Here is an 18130-nt window from a genome sequence, read left to right as displayed (position 1 = left end):
ACCTTTTACAAAAGCAGGACCCTTGGATGTAAAATGAATTCAGGAATATTAGTGTATTTTTTACACCAGATTCTTTGTTAGTGTACCAGTGAGAGACAGCTAGGGGGTAGCATGGCTGCATGTTCAGAATGCAGCTAGGGAGGGGGAGTTTTGGAGCATGAGGACATTTTAGTTGTTAACAAATGGTCTTTTGAAGACAGAAAATAAACTTGGACATCCTCAGAACCATTCATATGTTTTTCTTTCCATGTGGATTTACACTCAATTTTACTTGCAGTAGCAGTTTAAGTAGGTAGAAGTTTGGGAGTGTCCTACTATGAGCTGCTTTTTCCTTTTATTTTATTACAAGCAAAACCTTTAATTGTTTCCTGACCATCAGCAGCGGTGGACCAGAATGAGAAAATTGTGCGTTTAAATGGTGCCACCTCGTGGCATTTTTGAGAATGTTTTTCCTTTTTCCTCTAAGTTTGTCTTTGTCTTTTTCTTTTTCTTTTTTTTTTTTTTTTACCTTACTGACCTTGCACCGGTGAGAGAAAATGAAAGGGATTTTTTCTCTATGTATAAATACTGTAAAGTAAATAAAATTAAAATCAATATTTTATTAAAAACCCACCAAACTGGTTATATACGACTTGCTACCTACAAACATGCATTTTGATGACTTTTTTTGTTTTGAGATATGCAGTTCTGTTTTTGCTCTTGAAGCAACTTGAGTTTTGGTGACTAAAAAGTATGTTCTTTTCTAAAAATAAATTAAAAAAGGCTTTTTCTCTATTAGATTTTGTTAAGGTGTCTCATGTGGGTATTGAAAATGAGCAATCCTACAGAGACTTGCTAAATTCTTTATAGGCAGATGTGGGTTTGTGTTTTTTTTTTTTTTTCTCTAATGCTTCACTTGTTTTCTTTTTGTTTTGTGAGCAAACAAATAAGATATCTCATTCTTTTCCTCCTTGGGACAGTCAGCACTCCTAAGTTTGGCAGTGTGTACTTGTGTTCATAATAGATATATTTTAGTATGAAGCTTTGTGCTAAAAACTTCTGCTCTATCCAACTGCACAGACTTTCTCATTTGTTCAGAATGCCACCTATTCCCAGCACCTTCCGTGAACCATACTGGTTCAAACCATACCACTTCAGACATAAATTCCTCTGAAATGTGTTGCAGACACAGTCTTCACCTCACAGAAACCCCAACAGTCTGTCTGATTGTTAATTGTATTCGAAAAGATGACTCAGTGAGCCAGGCTTCTAAAATTTTATGTTTAAAACAGAAAATCTCATTACACAATCTAAAACTTTTCCTTGCCTTGGTCAAGCATTTAATTCTAATGAAAAAAAATAAATAACAAGCACTTCAAAGTCTATATTTATGATTGAAGCATGTCTGTATTAGCCCCATTACTACTCATTTTCTTCCACTAATGTTTTATTAGCTGACTTCATATTTAATTTTAGTTCTTATATGAGTTGAGTGCAGTTTAGGGATTAAAAGTGGGAGCCACATTAAAATGAGAGCCACGGGATGGATTCTAACCTATTCTGTAAATACTAGCTAGGGTGACTTCAACACCAGGTAACTTTCCCCACATTTCTGGCATTATAACTGTTTTGAGAATTCAGCAGTGGTATGAACTGGCTAAACCATTCATGATGTCAAGTAGGCTGTAAAAATCCAGCATTACTCTGGAGTTTCCTAAGCCTCTGTGTATATTTACACTTATCTGAACTGTACATGTTTTAGAAGTGAATTAACTTCATTCTATATGGTGTGCAAAGCCAAAGAGGTTTTGAGGAATAGTATACTCTGGTATGGAATGATAGGAAGCATGAGTTTCTAAAAGAAACCTGTGATAGAAATTGCTGCAATTTACTTAGGTGTTGGATTCATGATTAATTTCAGTCAGCGCTTCTGATCTGAAGGTAGAAACAGAGCTTTAGGGATGTTGTTTGAAGGTCTTTCTGTAGAAATACAGATTTATCCCAAAAAGGCAGGTGGTTTCCAGTTACAATGATTTCAGTGAATACCTTTGCACATTGCTGGCATTCCTGATTTTCTTTTTAGGGTCCTCGTGGTCCTCAAGGGATTGATGGGGAACCTGGTATTCCTGGCCAGCCTGGTGACCCTGGTCCTCCAGGGCATCCCACTCACCCAGGACCAGATGGAATAAGCAGGGTAAGTTTTGCATTTGCTCTAGCTGAAAGTGGAGCATTGGACCAGATCCACGTGATATAAAAGGGACCTTGCCTTTGGTTCCATGACCATGGAACGCTGTGCCCACACATCCTGGCTTCCAGTCACGAGGGGCAGCAGCTAGAGGCACTGCAAATTCTGCCAAAAATAGGGACAAGCTCAATGTGAGAAACCTGGGAAAGGATGTGCCTTTCACAGCAGATTTTACCATCTAGGAAAGCCAAGCTGCTCTAATCTAGAACAACCACAAGGGTTCTTTTACTTCCACCACCCAAGGGGTCTGAGCAATAGTACAGAGGAAATAAGTGCACCAAATTAGGAATACAGAAAAGTGAGAATTAAGATAGATGCATTATAAATAACTAATGAGAGCAACTAAAATGTGGTTGATTATACTTCTTGCTGGAATTATTCAGACCAACACTGAGAAGATTAAGCAAGAAATTGTTTATGAAAGCAAAGCTAACCAGCCATAGATACAGATAAGGTATTCTGCAAAACTTTTTTTTTCTCCACCGCCTTCTATTGGACACTAATTGTGGTTGATAATTAAATACATATTTGAATTTGTCAGGTGTATTCAGTTACACATTTATGGCTGTTTTGACACCTGTTTTGATTTCTCATTCCATTGTTCCTGAGATGCTACTGAAAACAATACTTATAGTGACAAAAATCTGTAATATCCATGTTAGGCCAATAGCCTGCAACTTTGGGCAGCATTTCCTGACTTAACCACATTTCCCAACAGTTCTGGATCCAGCAGCCTCAGCCCAAGTAAATATCTTCAACACACAGGAATCTCTTAGAATCACAGAGGCACCATAATGGAGGCACCGTTAACCTACATAGAATTCCACAGAAAATATGGAAGAAAGGTGTGGCTGGAAATTGAAAACACTTCTTGTTTGTATTCCTGTCTCTGACCTCAGGCAATCTCCAGCCTTTAGAAAATGTGTTTGGATACCAATCTACTGAGGAACTACCTGTAAATGTTGGGAGATTTGAATCTATGTTTGAGCTTTTGCTTGTTTTCAGCTCCTGTAAGCTATGGCCTGCCAATGAGGCTCTGGCTCTGAATGAAGCAAAATAAAACTGTTGATTTCAACTATTTGCTTGCATAAGGAGGGTGGCACTGGAGTTTCTTCCTTCTCTAGCTTATTGGTCTCTGTGAATTGATAGGAACAGCAGTGGCTTTCAGCTTTGCTGGATAAGAGCAAGACGCTTAAAAATTTTAATTTGTCATCATAAAATAAACTATGTTTCCATTTGTAATAGCTCACAATGACTCACAGCTAAAATCACCCATCTTATTTTTCCAGCCCTTTTCAGCTCAGATGGCAGGACTGGATGAGAAGTCTGGACTTGGTAGTCAGATGGGACTGATGCCTGGTGCAGTGGTAAGACCACATTAGCCCTGTACTGTAAGAGAGGATTTGCATGCCCAAAAACCCAAAAGGGAATTCATCCTCTACAGCTTCCTGTGCCTCTACAACTTGGATGTACAGGATATTCTAGTAGAGTTTTGCACACTACCTGGGGAAAAGTGTTTTTCTGTTGAATGACAGCTGCTTCTCCCACCTCTGTCTCTTCTTCTGAAATACAGCAGCTATTAACAGTAAGGTACAGGAGGAAAAACCACCTCCTCTTTTGTCACACAGAGAGACTGGAAGTTGTCAGGTATAACACAAAGCAGAATGAACAAATATGTAACTTCCTTTCACATGTAACATCAAGTCAGGGATTTTTTGGTAGTAATTTGAAAAAATTACTTCCAAAACCAGCTCTTTACTCAAATCTATACTTTGTTATTTCAAGGCAGACTTCCTGTTTCTCCAGTGGGTCCAGTTTTTCACTGGCATTCCTCACTGTTTAGATATGCCCTTTACTTTGAGTGCACTGGGGACATAATGGTAACGTTGAAATTTTCTACTGTCTCTGACAGCTGTTTCACCACCATAAGTTTTCTCTTCTGGAACTCCTGGGGTTGTTTCTTAATAATACCTCTCTTCAGATTTGATATCTTGAAAATACTGTTACTATCTTTGCTGGTATTTTTAACATCCATTCTGAAGAAAATCATCCTTTAGTGATTGATTACTTTTTTTTTTTTATCGCTAGCTCTTCCACATTTGCTTTGTAAAAATTAGTAAAAAAATATTAAGTCTTGAAATTCTGTCAAAGTGAATGGTTGTCTTGTAGATATTTTTGTATTCCCAGAACCAAGATAATTACTTTCAAACAATATAATATTTATTTCGTGTTACAAGTTACAATTAGGTTTGAGATTGTTCCTAAAATTCCCATGACACTTTCTAAGGGACCATCTGAGTTTCGTGTAACTAACCAAAATGATTTGGAAAGCTCTTTTGGTGATTTGTATGATGCATTTAAACACATCCTTTCATTACTGCTTTTCAGCTCATGACTGAGAACAAGAAGATTAATTTATTTTGTCATTGATTCCATTATGAGATTCATCTGAGTAATGACATTCCTTACAAGTGAGGACTATTCCCCCCAACTCTTACTTTGTTACTACATTTTTTCATGGACCTAGGCAGAAAGTTTGGTTATTGTGATTCCAGAGACTGTGAGGTTGCATGAAGCAGCCAAGCCCATATTTTCAGTTGCTAATGAAATTACACTCCTGTGGCTTTTGGACTTTGAAGATTTCATTCAACATGCGTTTGTGTTTCATAATGCCAGTTTTCTGAGTAAAAACCTCTCAGATTGCAGAAATGCTCTGTAGAAATGGTCACTATCAGGCCATTTTGCCCTTTGTAGGGTGAATCTTAGTTGGGAAAGGTTGTTTTCCAGTGTGTAACAAGTTCTGTGTTCAACAGGGTCCAGTGGGTCCAAGAGGTCCTCAGGGTCTCCAAGGAAAACAAGTGAGTGTTTCACCTCAGGGATTTAATTGGCCAGAGCTGAAGGCAGAGCTCATAGTGAGCGGGGTTTGTGATCTCTGGGGCAGTGAACATCCTTAGTGACTTGTGGCTGAATGCACCTTCATCCAGAAGGGATTTTAAGCAAGGGCTCTGCTCCAGATGGACTCTATACACAGGAACTGGCTCCAAAAGAACTGTTTATTAGATCTTTAACAGGGTTTTAACCCAACATGTTTTTTAATGAGTGAGCAGCAATGAAAATGGAGACTGTTCTGGTTTTGGTGTTGGCAGAGTGTAAAGTTTCCAGTGGGGTTTGTGTATGGTACAGGATTTATCTACAGCCTGAGGGGTTTCAGTATCCAACTTTCACTCATATGGAAATGTGAACTGATTCTGAATTAGTATCCAGACTCTCCCATTGGCTGTGATTTTCCCAGTCACGGATTTTGAATTAAATTCTTATAGTTGCTTTTGGAATTTGTAACTGTACTAATTTTTGGTTAATTTTAGGGTGGTGCTGGCCCCACAGGCCCACCTGGTGAACCTGGGGATCCAGGGCCTATGGTAAGACCAATAAATACAAACATTTCTACAACAGAATGACAAATTTGCTGTACTTTTTCATTTCAGAACAGATTTTTTTGTGTCGTTTCAGCTGAAACTATTAAGTAACTTCAATGAAGAGTTGTGGTGTTCAAAGCACGTTGTCCTGGATCAGTGAATTTGAGTTGTTTTGAATGTGAATAGCAATGATTATATTAGAAACATTCTCACTTTTCTAGCACAGGCCTGAGGATGGCTAGGCACTGTTATAACCATACCTGATAGTGTAATTTACACAAAGGATGATGAGAATATTTTTTTTTGAGGCAGAAAAATGGTTCTAAAGTACAAGCAAGAGCCAGAGATTTGAAGCAACAGAAACTGTGATTTTTAATGTTTTGGGGTTTTTTCCCAAAAGGATCCACATTGTATTTTCATATAGTATGATGCAGGTTTTCTATTGTCAGGATGGTTAGAAAGAGCACCACAAAACTGAGCAAATGTGCTTAGGCATAAAATCTTCCTTTTTCTACATTAGTTTTTGTAAAACCAGACTTAGAAATGGAGTAAATAGATATTTAAGTGATGGCTAAACTGACTTCTCAACAAATAAATTTATTTCTTAGGGGCCAGTTGGTTCTCGTGGACCAGAGGGACCTCCAGGCAAACCTGGTGAAGATGTAAGTTTGTTATTCTTTGTATCTTGTTTTATTTTTAATAAAACAAACATTGGCATCTGTGAGACAGTGACTAACCAGCAGATGTGCCTGTTCTAACTACTATTGTCTGCTTTCCTTTGTAATTGTGCTCATTAAATCCAGCATCACAACTGTGAATCTTGGCAACCATCTTCCAACCCCTCCTTTCTTTCCTTACGTGTCATCATCATACCTAAAGTCTAAGCACCATCTCGAGTTCTTGGTCAGTAAGTTTTTAACTGAGGTAATTGTTCATGAAATCAAACATAATAATAAACCACAGGGGGTCACTTGGAGGCATCTCCTCTCTTTTGGGATTGCATATTGGGTTAGAAGAGCTCTAATGGCAGCATACATTTGGTTCTGGACAAGATTTTAGTATTTAATTTCTTAAAAAAATTGATTATGTTCCTAATGTTTTTTTTCTTTATCCATGTATGCATACATATATATGTCAAATGTATGTTTTATACACGAGTGTATATGTATACTGCTCAATAGTAGCCTTAGACCTTACTGGTAGGTGTATATTACTTGTTTGCAAATCACACTAAATCCATCTGAACTGTAATTTATAACTTGGAAATTAGTTAGAAAACTTCAGATGCCATTTTAGTATAGAAATTGTGTAACAGCTACCTTCCCGTTAAACTGTACAAGGGTTTTTAAGAATCCTTGGCAACAGTTAACTCTCAGTGCAGGGAGGTCAACTCTTGGCCCTGCTCTAAGAACTTCCCCATTTCCATTGTTTGGGTGTCTTTAATTGCATTTGTGAAGCACTTTGCCTTCTCTCTGACCTGAAACTGTTTTCCTGAAGCCTTTCATATTCCTGCATCCTGGTGTCCTGGGTGTATTTGGACTGATTGACTCACATAAAGGAATATTTGGCTGTGACTATGGAGGGCTTTGATTCATCTTTGAAATATACTTGTTTGGTTTCACCACATTGTTTTTCCTATTGCAATACACAGAAATAATCACTGTCCTAGAATGAAATTATACACATATTAAAATATTTAAACAGAAGGAGAGTCACAAGCTACAATGCAGATAGTTTTAAATTGCTGTTCCAGTGGGAAGTAACAGCAATTTGATGCTTTGTGTGAAGATGATAGAAGGTTGCCTCATTAATTCCCAGGAAAACCATCTCCTGATGACTGGGATACATTGTGGGCTCAGCCTTCAGTTTTCCCAGATCTTGGTTAAAAACCCTTTCTGAGTTAATATGTCTAATGCTCATTTGCTAGGCACATATACAGTTGATTTATATCACTGACATCGTTACAGCAAAGAGAGGGTGCATAATACTGATGTGAGTGTCCTTATTTGTTTGAATGGAAGAATGATACAAAAAGTCAGTTTTTCAAATCTCCTGTTTTAATGTGTTCCTTTTTATTTTTCTCTCTCCTTAGGGTGAACCTGGTAGACCAGGGCAATCCGGTGAGCCTGGATTCCCAGGATCTCCAGTAAGCACAATTATATAAATTTTAGCAAAATAATCATATGTCATCATATGATGGTTCCTTATTGCTTCATCTTGATGTGACTCATCAGTATTGCTTTTATTTATGAATGCAAAGTTCTGCCATTCAGTATCTAAAGGCCTTGTCTTACCTTACTGCTGGGCTCCAGATTAGTGTTTGCTTTGTTGCTGAAAGGACAACTGTTATCTGAGATTTCTGTTCTAGATTCATATCACCAATATTCTGACACAAGGCACTTATCTCCCTTCTGTTAGCCCTTCCAGAGAAACTTGGTAGGAAGCTAAGTGCGAGAGAATGGTTGAATTGCTAAATGTGTTTTGGTAGCAGTTGTTTATCATGTTTCTGGACTGACATATTCTGAAAGAACGAGGCAGTTTGCAGGTCTGAGTTTCATTTTAAGTGATTGCTCTGAATTTTGATCTCAGCTTAATTAATGTTTGTCCATATTAACTGTCAAAACTTGGCCTGCCACTCCATTACTTTCGTTGAAATTTGAAGCTTGATCACACAGCAATATAAATGATAAAGCTTTTAATGTCAATGAAAATACGTACAATGCTGAGAATAACTTCAAGGCTGTATCATCTGTGAGCTGCTCAAACGGTGTTCCTCACTATGATGAAGGTGAAGGAGTGTTAACAATATTAGTATTGCTGCTGCCCTCATCCTTGTTAGTACCATTACTACTGGGTTTATCTGCAGAATTAGGATTGTATTTGTTTTTTTCTCTTCCTTCCTAGGGCCCTCGAGGCTTTCCTGGTGCTCCTGGTCTGCCAGGTCTCAAGGGTCACCGGGTAAGAGACGAGGTTTTCCCTCTGATAGAGATGATATTTCCTGGCAGTTTCAGAATGAAGATTTTTTTTTTGTATCTGCAGAATTTGCGTACACTACAGACAAGGCAGCTGTAGCAGAATTACTGGCATTGAGAGAAAGAGGGCCTTGCAGAAAATCAGTGCTATTCCCCTTTAAGCTGACCTCTGTATTACATGCTCCAGTACTTTCTTCATTCTATTTTCAAATGTTCTGGGAATCTGGAAGGAGCTTGCATGAGCCCTGCCAAGCTTCAGGAGGCGCAAACCTGACAGTTCTCTCACTTTGTTGGCAAGTCTTGCATTAGGGTGGGGAACTTGAGAGGTCGATATGTTTGCAACATGGAGTGATTACAAATTACCAAGTTTTCTGGCCAGAATTCTACTTCAGGGAGGAATAAATTGGTTTCCTATGGCTCAGTGCCTCCTCCTTGTTGTTTCAGGATTTTTTAAAAAAACCTTCTTGTTTGAAAAAGGAAACCAAATCCAAGGAAATGTACCTTGTACAAATGGTTTCCATTTAGGAAATGTTTAAAAACTTTATTCCATCTGGGTTTTTTTTTTTGTTTCCTTTTCTTTTCTTTTCTTTTCTTACTCTTACCACCTTAGATCCATTCTTAGTACTTTAATATCAAGTTACTTTACAATAATAGTAGGGGTGCTCTTTGTGTGTACATATATGAATACAATTCCTTTGTATTTTCATAACTTACAGGGATTGAAAGGACTTGACGGTCCAAAAGGTGAAATTGGAGCAGCTGGAGCAAAGGTATTTTTGTGGCCCAAGCAACTAAATGATTAAGCATGTTTTGTGTAATACCAAAATCCTGTAAGGCAGGAGATCTTTTGAACACAGTTTTGTACCCTCTCTGACCTTTATGTGAGGGACAGAACTCAATAGTAAGGGATCACTGGGTGAGCTGAGTGCTCCACTTGTGACACACGTACTGAAGACAGCAGAGTCTGTTAACAAAGGGCCCATGCACATTTTGCACTTGGACATTCATGGTTCTTGTTAGCTCTATGTTGCCCTGTTTGACCTTTTTTTATTTTATTCGATTAAGGCATTGCTTACTTAAACCTGACTCTTCTCTTTCAAATTATGATAGATTGGCTTAAAAGAAACAGGCATATCGAGAGGAGAAGGGGATATATTTTAAGCAAACTGGCTTATTATATATACTAATATAAACTAAATTATTAGTTTATTCTCTTAGAATTTTTGATCCCCACTGGCATTGCACCACTCTTACCACTTCAGATCAAAGCAGTGGTAACACAGGATAGTCATCTGGAGTGAGTTCTTTCAAGATAGGTGTTAAAAGATGTTTTAAAAGAGCATAGTACACTTATTTCAGGATTTTCCACTTTCATAACTGCTGATGCTGAAATATTTTTGGCCTGGCATAAGTGATAATTGAATGTGGGAGAGAACTATTCCTTTAGATTAAAAACATAGTAAATGAAGTGGATTTTCCAAAATCTAAATTTAAATGTGAGATTAGTGCTTAAAGAGAGTTCGTGTAAGAAAAGATTTCTTTCCCAAGATTGCCTACCACTTTCTGTGGAGGCAACAACAGCAGCAGTCTTGGCAGAGAACACAAACACTGAGAACACATAAACATGATGTTTCTATCAGTGTGGGGAACAGTGCCATGTGTGATGCACTCAAGTACCTGTGCAAATCTGCTCCTGAGGTCCAACATAAGCACAGAGGATGGGGGTAAAATGTGACTCAATTGTCTTTCCACCCATTTCTCTAATTCTGTCATTTAATTTCCTTTTCTAGGGAGAGTCTGGACCAACTGGAGCCATGGGTCCAACAGGGCCTCTAGTGAGTGTCACATGCATTGGGTATTGCAGAACTGATTGTACATACAATTGCTAGTGGAATTTCAGGGGTTTGATATCTGTATTTGAGCTCATGGAGCTGAACATTCCCTTCATGATGGCTTCCTTTTTTATTACTCTGACAGTGAATTTGGTCCACTGTAAGCTGTTCTTCCCCTGCATTCACACTCATAGGTAATAATGTTAAATCAGAAGGCTCAGCAGAGATTTGGCTGTAGGTGTGGTGATGGTTTCCCAACTTATGTAAGTGTGGGGGGGATAGCTTTTTCTTTCTTACATGTTGATGCCTCATATGGAGTGAATTCAACATGAGAAAAACAGGCTTGGGTTGCTCTGAGGTAGAACTGGAGTAATTTATATCAGGCATAAACTAGCTAGGAAAACCATGGACAGAGGATTTTGGAGGTTACAGTGAGGATAAGTATGCATGACCTGGAAGTGAAATGGAAAAACATTTTTTTAGAATAATTTTCATTCATGTGTAGTTTTGGACAACTGGATATGCCTGAGTAGTGTTACATGACAAAAATTGACTCTCAGCAGTGCTTCTGGAAGTAAAGCCTCTTTCTGATATCAGATAATGGCATCTCTGTGAAGCACTATGTTGTGTGTACAATGTAGTATCCCTGAAGCGGAATCTAATTTGGAATGAGATTTAGTGAAAGAAGTTGCATTATTGTCACTGGTGAGTAAATACAGAATTTATTCTAATGTGTTTAACACTGGAAATACTGTTGGACTAGAAAAACAGAAATTGCAGTTTATTAAATTTCTACTGGGCAAGCCTATGAGGCTGTAGGGATTTTTATGAGTTGCTACTTCTTTTCTGCTATAGGACAAGATTAGTTATTCCTGCAGGAGTGAAAAAAAACAACCCTTTTTATTATTCTAACTTGATGACCTCCTAAATAATGCACTTTTTGTTCTTTCTTCAAGGGACCTAGGGGGATGCCAGGAGAAAGAGGACGAATTGGACCACAAGGTGCTCCTGTAAGTAGAATATTCCTTCTCTCTTGTACTACTGCTCTTGTTCACTTTAAATTTAAATCCCTGAGCCTGAAAGTGTTTGTTCATGTGACTTGCTTGTCACTTGTGTTGTGAGTTCTGCTATACCTTAGAAAAGGTTGGGGCTGAGCAGTTTTGTTGAGTGAGATAGTTACTATAAATTTGAGAAGTTAAAAACAGTTTTAAAATGAGAGTGGTAACTATATGGTAGATTCTCATAGCAGAGCTGCTCATGAGTCCAAATACCATCACAGCATGATTTTCTGGGATATAAAAATGTCTTCTATGTTTCTGTGAGATTTCTTGTGAGAGGTTCTTTCCAACAGAAATTACTGAACAGGAAATAATATGTTTCAATTTTGTCTGGAAAACGGTTTAAAATAAATGTTTAGATGAAGTCTTTCAATTTGGATTTCAATTTAGATGAAACCTAAAAATCTAATTCCAGATGATAAGGCTATCTTCTTAAAAATATTTTGATTTTCAGCAAAAAGGGGGATTATCCTTGATGTGAGATTATATTTGAGTTAGAACTTTTATCCTGCTGCTTTTACATCCAGTATCAAATATTGTTTATCTGGCATTTCTCCCCATGAGTTTTATATGATCCATTTGTGTCATGTGCCCCATACAACGACACTCTCAAAATATTGTCCTTTCTGAAAATACAGAAATCCATTAATTCAAATGGGAGCATAATTTCTTCCAGAAGTTTTCTATGACAATGTTTGGAGGAATGTGCAATCCAGCATTTCTTCAATCACTTCAGTATATATAGTTTTATCACAAATGCTGACAACAAATAATTAAAAAAAATAGGTAGAATTCTCACAAATACTCTGTATTTTCTATTTTTGCATCTAGGGTGGACGTGGCCAGCATGGAATGCCTGGGAAGCCAGGCCCAATGGTAAGTGATTGGTTCTCAATCACCCACTTTCCCACTCTATATTTCCACTTGCCTTTTCTCACTACCAGAAAAAAAAAAAAGTTGGCAGGTGCTGATATCATTTAAGTGCCTCTGGAATTAATTATCTGGGAATGATTCCTGTTTCTATTCATTTTAGTTTTAGTGCTGTCCTCTGCAAAATTGTCCTCTGTAGTTTACTTCATCTAAAGGTTTTAATTTGCAGAAGTCAGCCATAGCATCTCTTGGGGAGGTGATCTTCTGCTGCTCTTCTGGAGTTGATATGGCAGGGAAGGAAGTGTCTCAAGTGCATGCACTGCAATCTAAAGCAGTTCATAATTGCATTCTAGCCTCCTTCACATGCAAAGATGGCAAATGAGGCTTGTTGTCAGCACGAAAAAAGGCACTCACTAATAGCACAACTTGCTCCCTGCAATTATTCCATTACCAAATGTGTAAAAGGGCCTTTTAATTAAGAAGTCACTTTTTGAACTGAAGGACAGATGCCTGTGTCTGAATATCTGCCAATCCAAGCCAAGAGAGCCTGGCTTGCACGGCTGCTGAAGTTCTCCCACCATGGCAGCAGGGCTGCAGAGGAAGGCATGGCTGTTTACACTCAGAGTGTCAGAGTAGCACAGGATGTTGGTTATGATCTTACATTCCCATCTCACACTGCATTTGCAAAATACATTTGTGTGAATTACACATGAGTCATGGATTATTCCCACACATACAGTTAATTTTTTGTTGCTTTTGCATGTGGAAACTGGTGATGGTTTTGTACTATTTGTGCAAGGCCAATTTCCACTTCAAAAATGTGGTATTTAGGTTTGCTTTTTCTGAAAGTGTCACTTGTAGGATATGGGTAACAGCTCCTACCCATTGATGTAGTCAGCCTTTATCATTTTGTGATGGTCAGCTTAGAAGAAAACAAAAACAAAACGCAAAACCCAACAACCAAACACCCCAAAAGCACTGCCCTCAAAACCCTCAACCAAACACCCCAAAAAAAGCCCTCAAAACCCTCAACCATGCCTGCCTGCAGTTAGAATTTAATTCTGTGCATACTCTTTATTTACTTGAGACAAGGTTCTGAGAAAAATTAATTTACCTGTGTCATCTTAATAAACAGACTGTTTTATTAAACACTTCATTAAGAAATTATTAAAAAATAATTAACTGTAGTAGAAGCTGAAAAAATGAATGTAAGTGCCTAAAAGCTACAATATGAAATTATTTAGCATAACATGAATGAAAGGTAAGTTGTTAGAAGAAACTTTCAAACAAACAAAATATTTTTTTTTGGTGTTTAAAGCAAATTATAAAGTTAAAAGAAGCTAGGTGGCAAGCTATGAGGTTTTGCATTAAACTTGTCATTTTTCTTGGGCATAAAATGCGAGGTCAGCTTCACTGGACATGATAAGATGTTTAGAAAATCCCATGAAGTGTCACAAGGGAGATACTTGTCCTTAATTCACATTATTCTCACTGGAAAAAGCGTTAATGAAATGTGCTGTTAATTGGGTCAGTGCAGTGGTACAGCCTAATCCTGGAAGTCTTCCTGCAACAAGAGAGAGATTTGGCAGACATTATCTGTGATCCAGTAAACTGGGACATAGGTTTTCAAAAATATATTTGGTGAGCTGTTGCATCAGTTCTGTAGAAATCCAGTGCAAGGTCACAGCAGAAATGTTGTCTGTAATTAATGCTTGGTGGGACAGATTGTTCTGATTAAGCTTGTCAGGAGAGCTTATTACATTGAACATTTTTTCTCAGCATGAATCATATTTTACAAAAAGACAGAAAATGAGGAAAAGATAAAGAGGAATTATCTGGGAACAGTGATGCAGTGAGTATTAATAACCACTGCGTGCCGCAATCCCAAGACTTTAGAATACAGTGGAAAATTCTCTTGAATGTCTTGCTCAGGACAAGAGACATTGTGGAAATGGAAATATCTTTGTCTCTCTGGCCCTAAAATTCTGATACAAGGTCTGTGTTTTACAACTTGAAAATTAATTCCCCTGTGAATTTAGGAATCTTAATTCCCATAATTGTTCATTGCGAATTGTGTACATTGCAATTCAGGCACTGGTAGCTGAATCAAGAGCTGTAGCTTTGCTGAAGCCAGAAAACATATTGTTAAAGACCTACACCACAATTCCATAAAATGTATGTGTACTGCTTAAAAAACTGATGTTTATAGTTATTTTGGTTTTGTTATAAAAAATGTTTTATGGCTAAAAAATACATGTAATTCTAGACCCACATTTACTGAGTGATGAGATACTTATCTGTGTGATCTAAACGTCTGAATTACAGCTTTGTGTGTCTGTCTTTTATAGGGCCCACTTGGCATAACTGGATCTCCAGGTTTTCCTGGTATTCCTGGTATGAAGGTAAAAAATAAAATGAAAGTGTCTTTTTAAAATGTCTAACAACACACAGCTAAAAATATGTACTAGACTACACAGAGCTCACACTGATGTTTGTACAGATCCCCAGGAGCTGCTGTGAAATCAGTCAAGACCTTCAGGCAGAAGATAAAACCCAAAACCAAATGAAGCAATTGCAATTCACCACTGTTAAGATACTTTGCTTTCCCCTTTGCTCGTGTCAAAGGGTGATTATAAGCTGACTGCCATGCTGTGCTTCAGGAATCTTGTCAAGAATATTCAAAGAATAGCAAGATACATTGCTAGAAGTGAGGTTGTGAGGGCAAGTCGAAGACAGTATGGAGGCAGGACTTTCTGGTTTTGGCCAAGAACACTTTTTGAAATGATCCAATCTGGTAAGGGACATAAACCCGTACAGAGATGTGTGGTTCATCACAGTAGAGCAAATTACAGTTATTACTTTTTATGGCTTTGAATGATTGGGCTGTGAAATGAAAAACTTTCATTTGCTGCAGCACTGTCTTTGTGGCACTTCCCTCTCTTGCATTTTCAAGAAAGTGCTCTTTTATTTTATTTTATTTTTAATTTTTGCTTCTTAGGCTTGAGCCAGTGTCTTCAGAGATAGGACAATATATAGCTTCCTTATACTTCTTTTCCATGCCCTGCATCCTGCTGCTCCTCTTTGTCCCTTTACACTCCTAAAATACAATAAGAAAATGTTATACAAGAAGAAACTCTCAATTGGTCAGGTCGCCAAGATCAGCAGATGTTTTGTGTTGTTGTGAAGCTGGCAACATTCATGACACTGTTTGGAAACAAGTCTTAATAACAGTATCAACTTAATCACAGAGTCATAGAATAGCAGGCTGGAAGGGGACCTCTAGGATCATCTGCTCCAACCTTTCTTGGAAAAAGCACAGTCTAGACAAGAGGAGTGTACATTAAAATGGTAGCCCTTGAAGTGCATGTAAAATGTTTTAGTATGTCTCAGCATGGTTTTAACTAAGCAAATGTTTAAAAAAGCTTTCACATGATGAATCATTTAGAGCTTTTGAAAAGGAGATGCTGCTTTCAAGTTTGATTATCAGATCATGTAAAATTGGAATAGTTGCTTTGAACTCATAAAAGCTCAGCAGATTATACAATGAAGATGTGATATTAACACCCACAGTTCCAAAAGGCATATTTCCTATATAAAATTAAAATTCAAAGAAGATGCTGTGAGTAATTTATTATCCAGTCTAATCTCACAGGGATTTGATATTTAATATAGTTCTGTAACAGTGAGTTCATCTGTGCTGTGCAAAAAAACCCCCAAATCAACCAATCCCAGATGTGTTACCATCTAAATCTTAAGTCTTGCTGTTAATGAAGGTTAAAAAAAAGCAACTTGTAAAATTAAAGGCATATAGTGGGATTTTAGAGAGACAGGTCTGTTCTTATTTGGACTCCTGGATAGTTCAGTTTTTCTGCAGAATTTTCTTGTCTTGTATACATTGAGAAAAAAATCCATCTATACTTTTAATATTCTCATTCACCTAGAAGTAACAGAAGGAAAATTAAGTAAGCAAAATGGTATTTTAAGGATAATAAACTGTTTCAAACATGAATTGTTTTTCTGTTATAAACTCAGTATTCATCTGGAGTTACTTTATAGCATTTCTTTTTAGAGCAAACTAATCTCCAGTTGTTTTCTCATGTGGAATCCTAGGGTGAAGCAGGTCCAACAGGTCCTCGAGGTCCTGAAGGTCCTCAAGGACAAAGAGGTGAAACAGGTCCTCAAGGCCCAGCTGGGTCACAAGGTCTTCCTGTAAGTACATTGAATTGAGTTCCTCAGTGCTCAGCTTGTGCATGCTCACCTGTTTATGGGAGTTTTTAGTGCCCCAACTGGAACTGTGTTTTATTCAAATTACCTTTTCTCCCAAGGAAAAGAGGTCTCATTCCTTGTGGTGTTTTTTTTTTTTTTTTTTTGGTGCTAATTGTATTGATTATAACTATTTGTTATTTTATTTCAAGTTGCAAAACTGAAAGTTACACAGCTTGATACAGTCTCAATCATAAAAGTACTTTAAAACTTAAGTTTAAACATAAGAACTTCAACATTAAAGTCTCATTAACTTGCCTGCTTTATTGCCCATTTTACCATTTGCATATGTTGCTGCATTTATTTAATAGCCTTAATTTTCTGTTTTTTTAAAGTGGATAAAATAACTATCTTCTGCTTTTGTGATTGAGGCCCATCTCATTAAAATGATTTTTAATGATTGATACCTTATCTTTAGGGTGCTGAAGGGACAGATGGCTCCCCTGGTGCAAAGGGCCCTACTGTAAGTAATCATATTTCTTCTTGAAGAAATTGTGTAAGTGAATTTCTTTTATTTCCTTGTTTTGACTGTGTTTTCTTACCGTGCTTGCTGTTTGTATTTGTAGGGCTCTCCAGGCACTGGAGGCCCCCCTGGATTAACAGGCCCCCCTGGCTCCCCAGGACCACAGGGCAGCACCGGCCCCCCCGGGATTCGAGGCCAGCCGGTAACGGGGTCTTTGTCTCTTTGGGAAATGTAGGGTCTGGCACATGTGGGACTGAGGCAGGGATTAGCAATGGGCTTCCTTTAAATACACCAGTAGCATGCCAAGGAGAGTGCTAAGACTAGATCTTGTGAATCAGCATACCAAAATACCACTACTTCTTTGAAACAGAAGTTTGTAATGTAAACAAAAAGTTTTTGTATTGATAACATAATAATAAGCATAATAAAGGTAAACACAAACCATTACAAGCATCATATTATACTGCCTACAATTACTGGCTAAAGTAGGAAATATTTGTTTCATGGCATAATACAAAAAGGTGAAGTGGTTTATGCAGACTTTTAACTTTACTGGTGCAATTCATGTGTTTATTTTCAGGGAGACCCTGGTGTCCCAGGTTTCAAGGGAGAAGCAGGACCCAAAGGTGAACCTGTAAGTCTCTATATGCTTTTTAAGATGAAGAGGAAACACAGAGGCTTTTATAGCCATGTAACTTTTGGGGCAAAACTGACTCTACAGGGTTTGAGTTGGTTTATCAACCAATCTTCAGTTTTTCTTTCTCACCAATTAAATAATCATGTAATAACTGACAAAAATGTAGAAGTGAAATAATATTTTCTTTACCACTGTCTTCTCCTTTGAAAATTTCTATTAGAGTCTCAGTGAATTTTGACTCCTTTTCAGCTTAACCAAATACAAACTATTGTGGGTGATCATAAGAAGCAGTGTGTAGCCCAACTGCAGAATTACAGTTCATTAGCTTATGAACATTGTAAAGGAGAAAAGCAGATGCTGAAAAGCTGTGATTTTTAACTGATCCAAAACCTAAC

At 37.6% G+C, this 18130-nt stretch overlaps 1 protein-coding gene across 2 annotated transcripts in view; it reads left to right on the top strand.

The window, feature by feature from the left end:
- COL5A2 (collagen type V alpha 2 chain) overlaps positions 1 to 18130 on the top strand; it is a 102407-nt gene that overhangs the window by 61852 nt on the left and 22425 nt on the right. For both annotated transcript variants that reach the window (XM_019007550.2, XM_015635320.2), the window contains exons 7-22: positions 2063 to 2173; positions 3514 to 3591; positions 5038 to 5082; positions 5590 to 5643; positions 6249 to 6302; positions 7733 to 7786; positions 8545 to 8598; positions 9329 to 9382; positions 10403 to 10447; positions 11401 to 11454; positions 12334 to 12378; positions 14721 to 14774; positions 16483 to 16581; positions 17054 to 17098; positions 17202 to 17300; positions 17679 to 17732. In XM_019007550.2, the coding sequence (XP_018863095.1) occupies positions 2063 to 2173; positions 3514 to 3591; positions 5038 to 5082; positions 5590 to 5643; positions 6249 to 6302; positions 7733 to 7786; positions 8545 to 8598; positions 9329 to 9382; positions 10403 to 10447; positions 11401 to 11454; positions 12334 to 12378; positions 14721 to 14774; positions 16483 to 16581; positions 17054 to 17098; positions 17202 to 17300; positions 17679 to 17732 (999 nt within the window). The remainder of the gene's footprint in view (positions 1 to 2062; positions 2174 to 3513; positions 3592 to 5037; positions 5083 to 5589; positions 5644 to 6248; positions 6303 to 7732; positions 7787 to 8544; positions 8599 to 9328; positions 9383 to 10402; positions 10448 to 11400; positions 11455 to 12333; positions 12379 to 14720; positions 14775 to 16482; positions 16582 to 17053; positions 17099 to 17201; positions 17301 to 17678; positions 17733 to 18130) is intronic.

The sequence above is a fragment of the Parus major genome, chromosome 7 (assembly GCF_001522545.3).
Source record: "Parus major isolate Abel chromosome 7, Parus_major1.1, whole genome shotgun sequence".
NCBI lineage: Eukaryota > Metazoa > Chordata > Aves > Passeriformes > Paridae > Parus > Parus major.
This window is presented reverse-complemented; position numbering and strand designations above follow the sequence as displayed.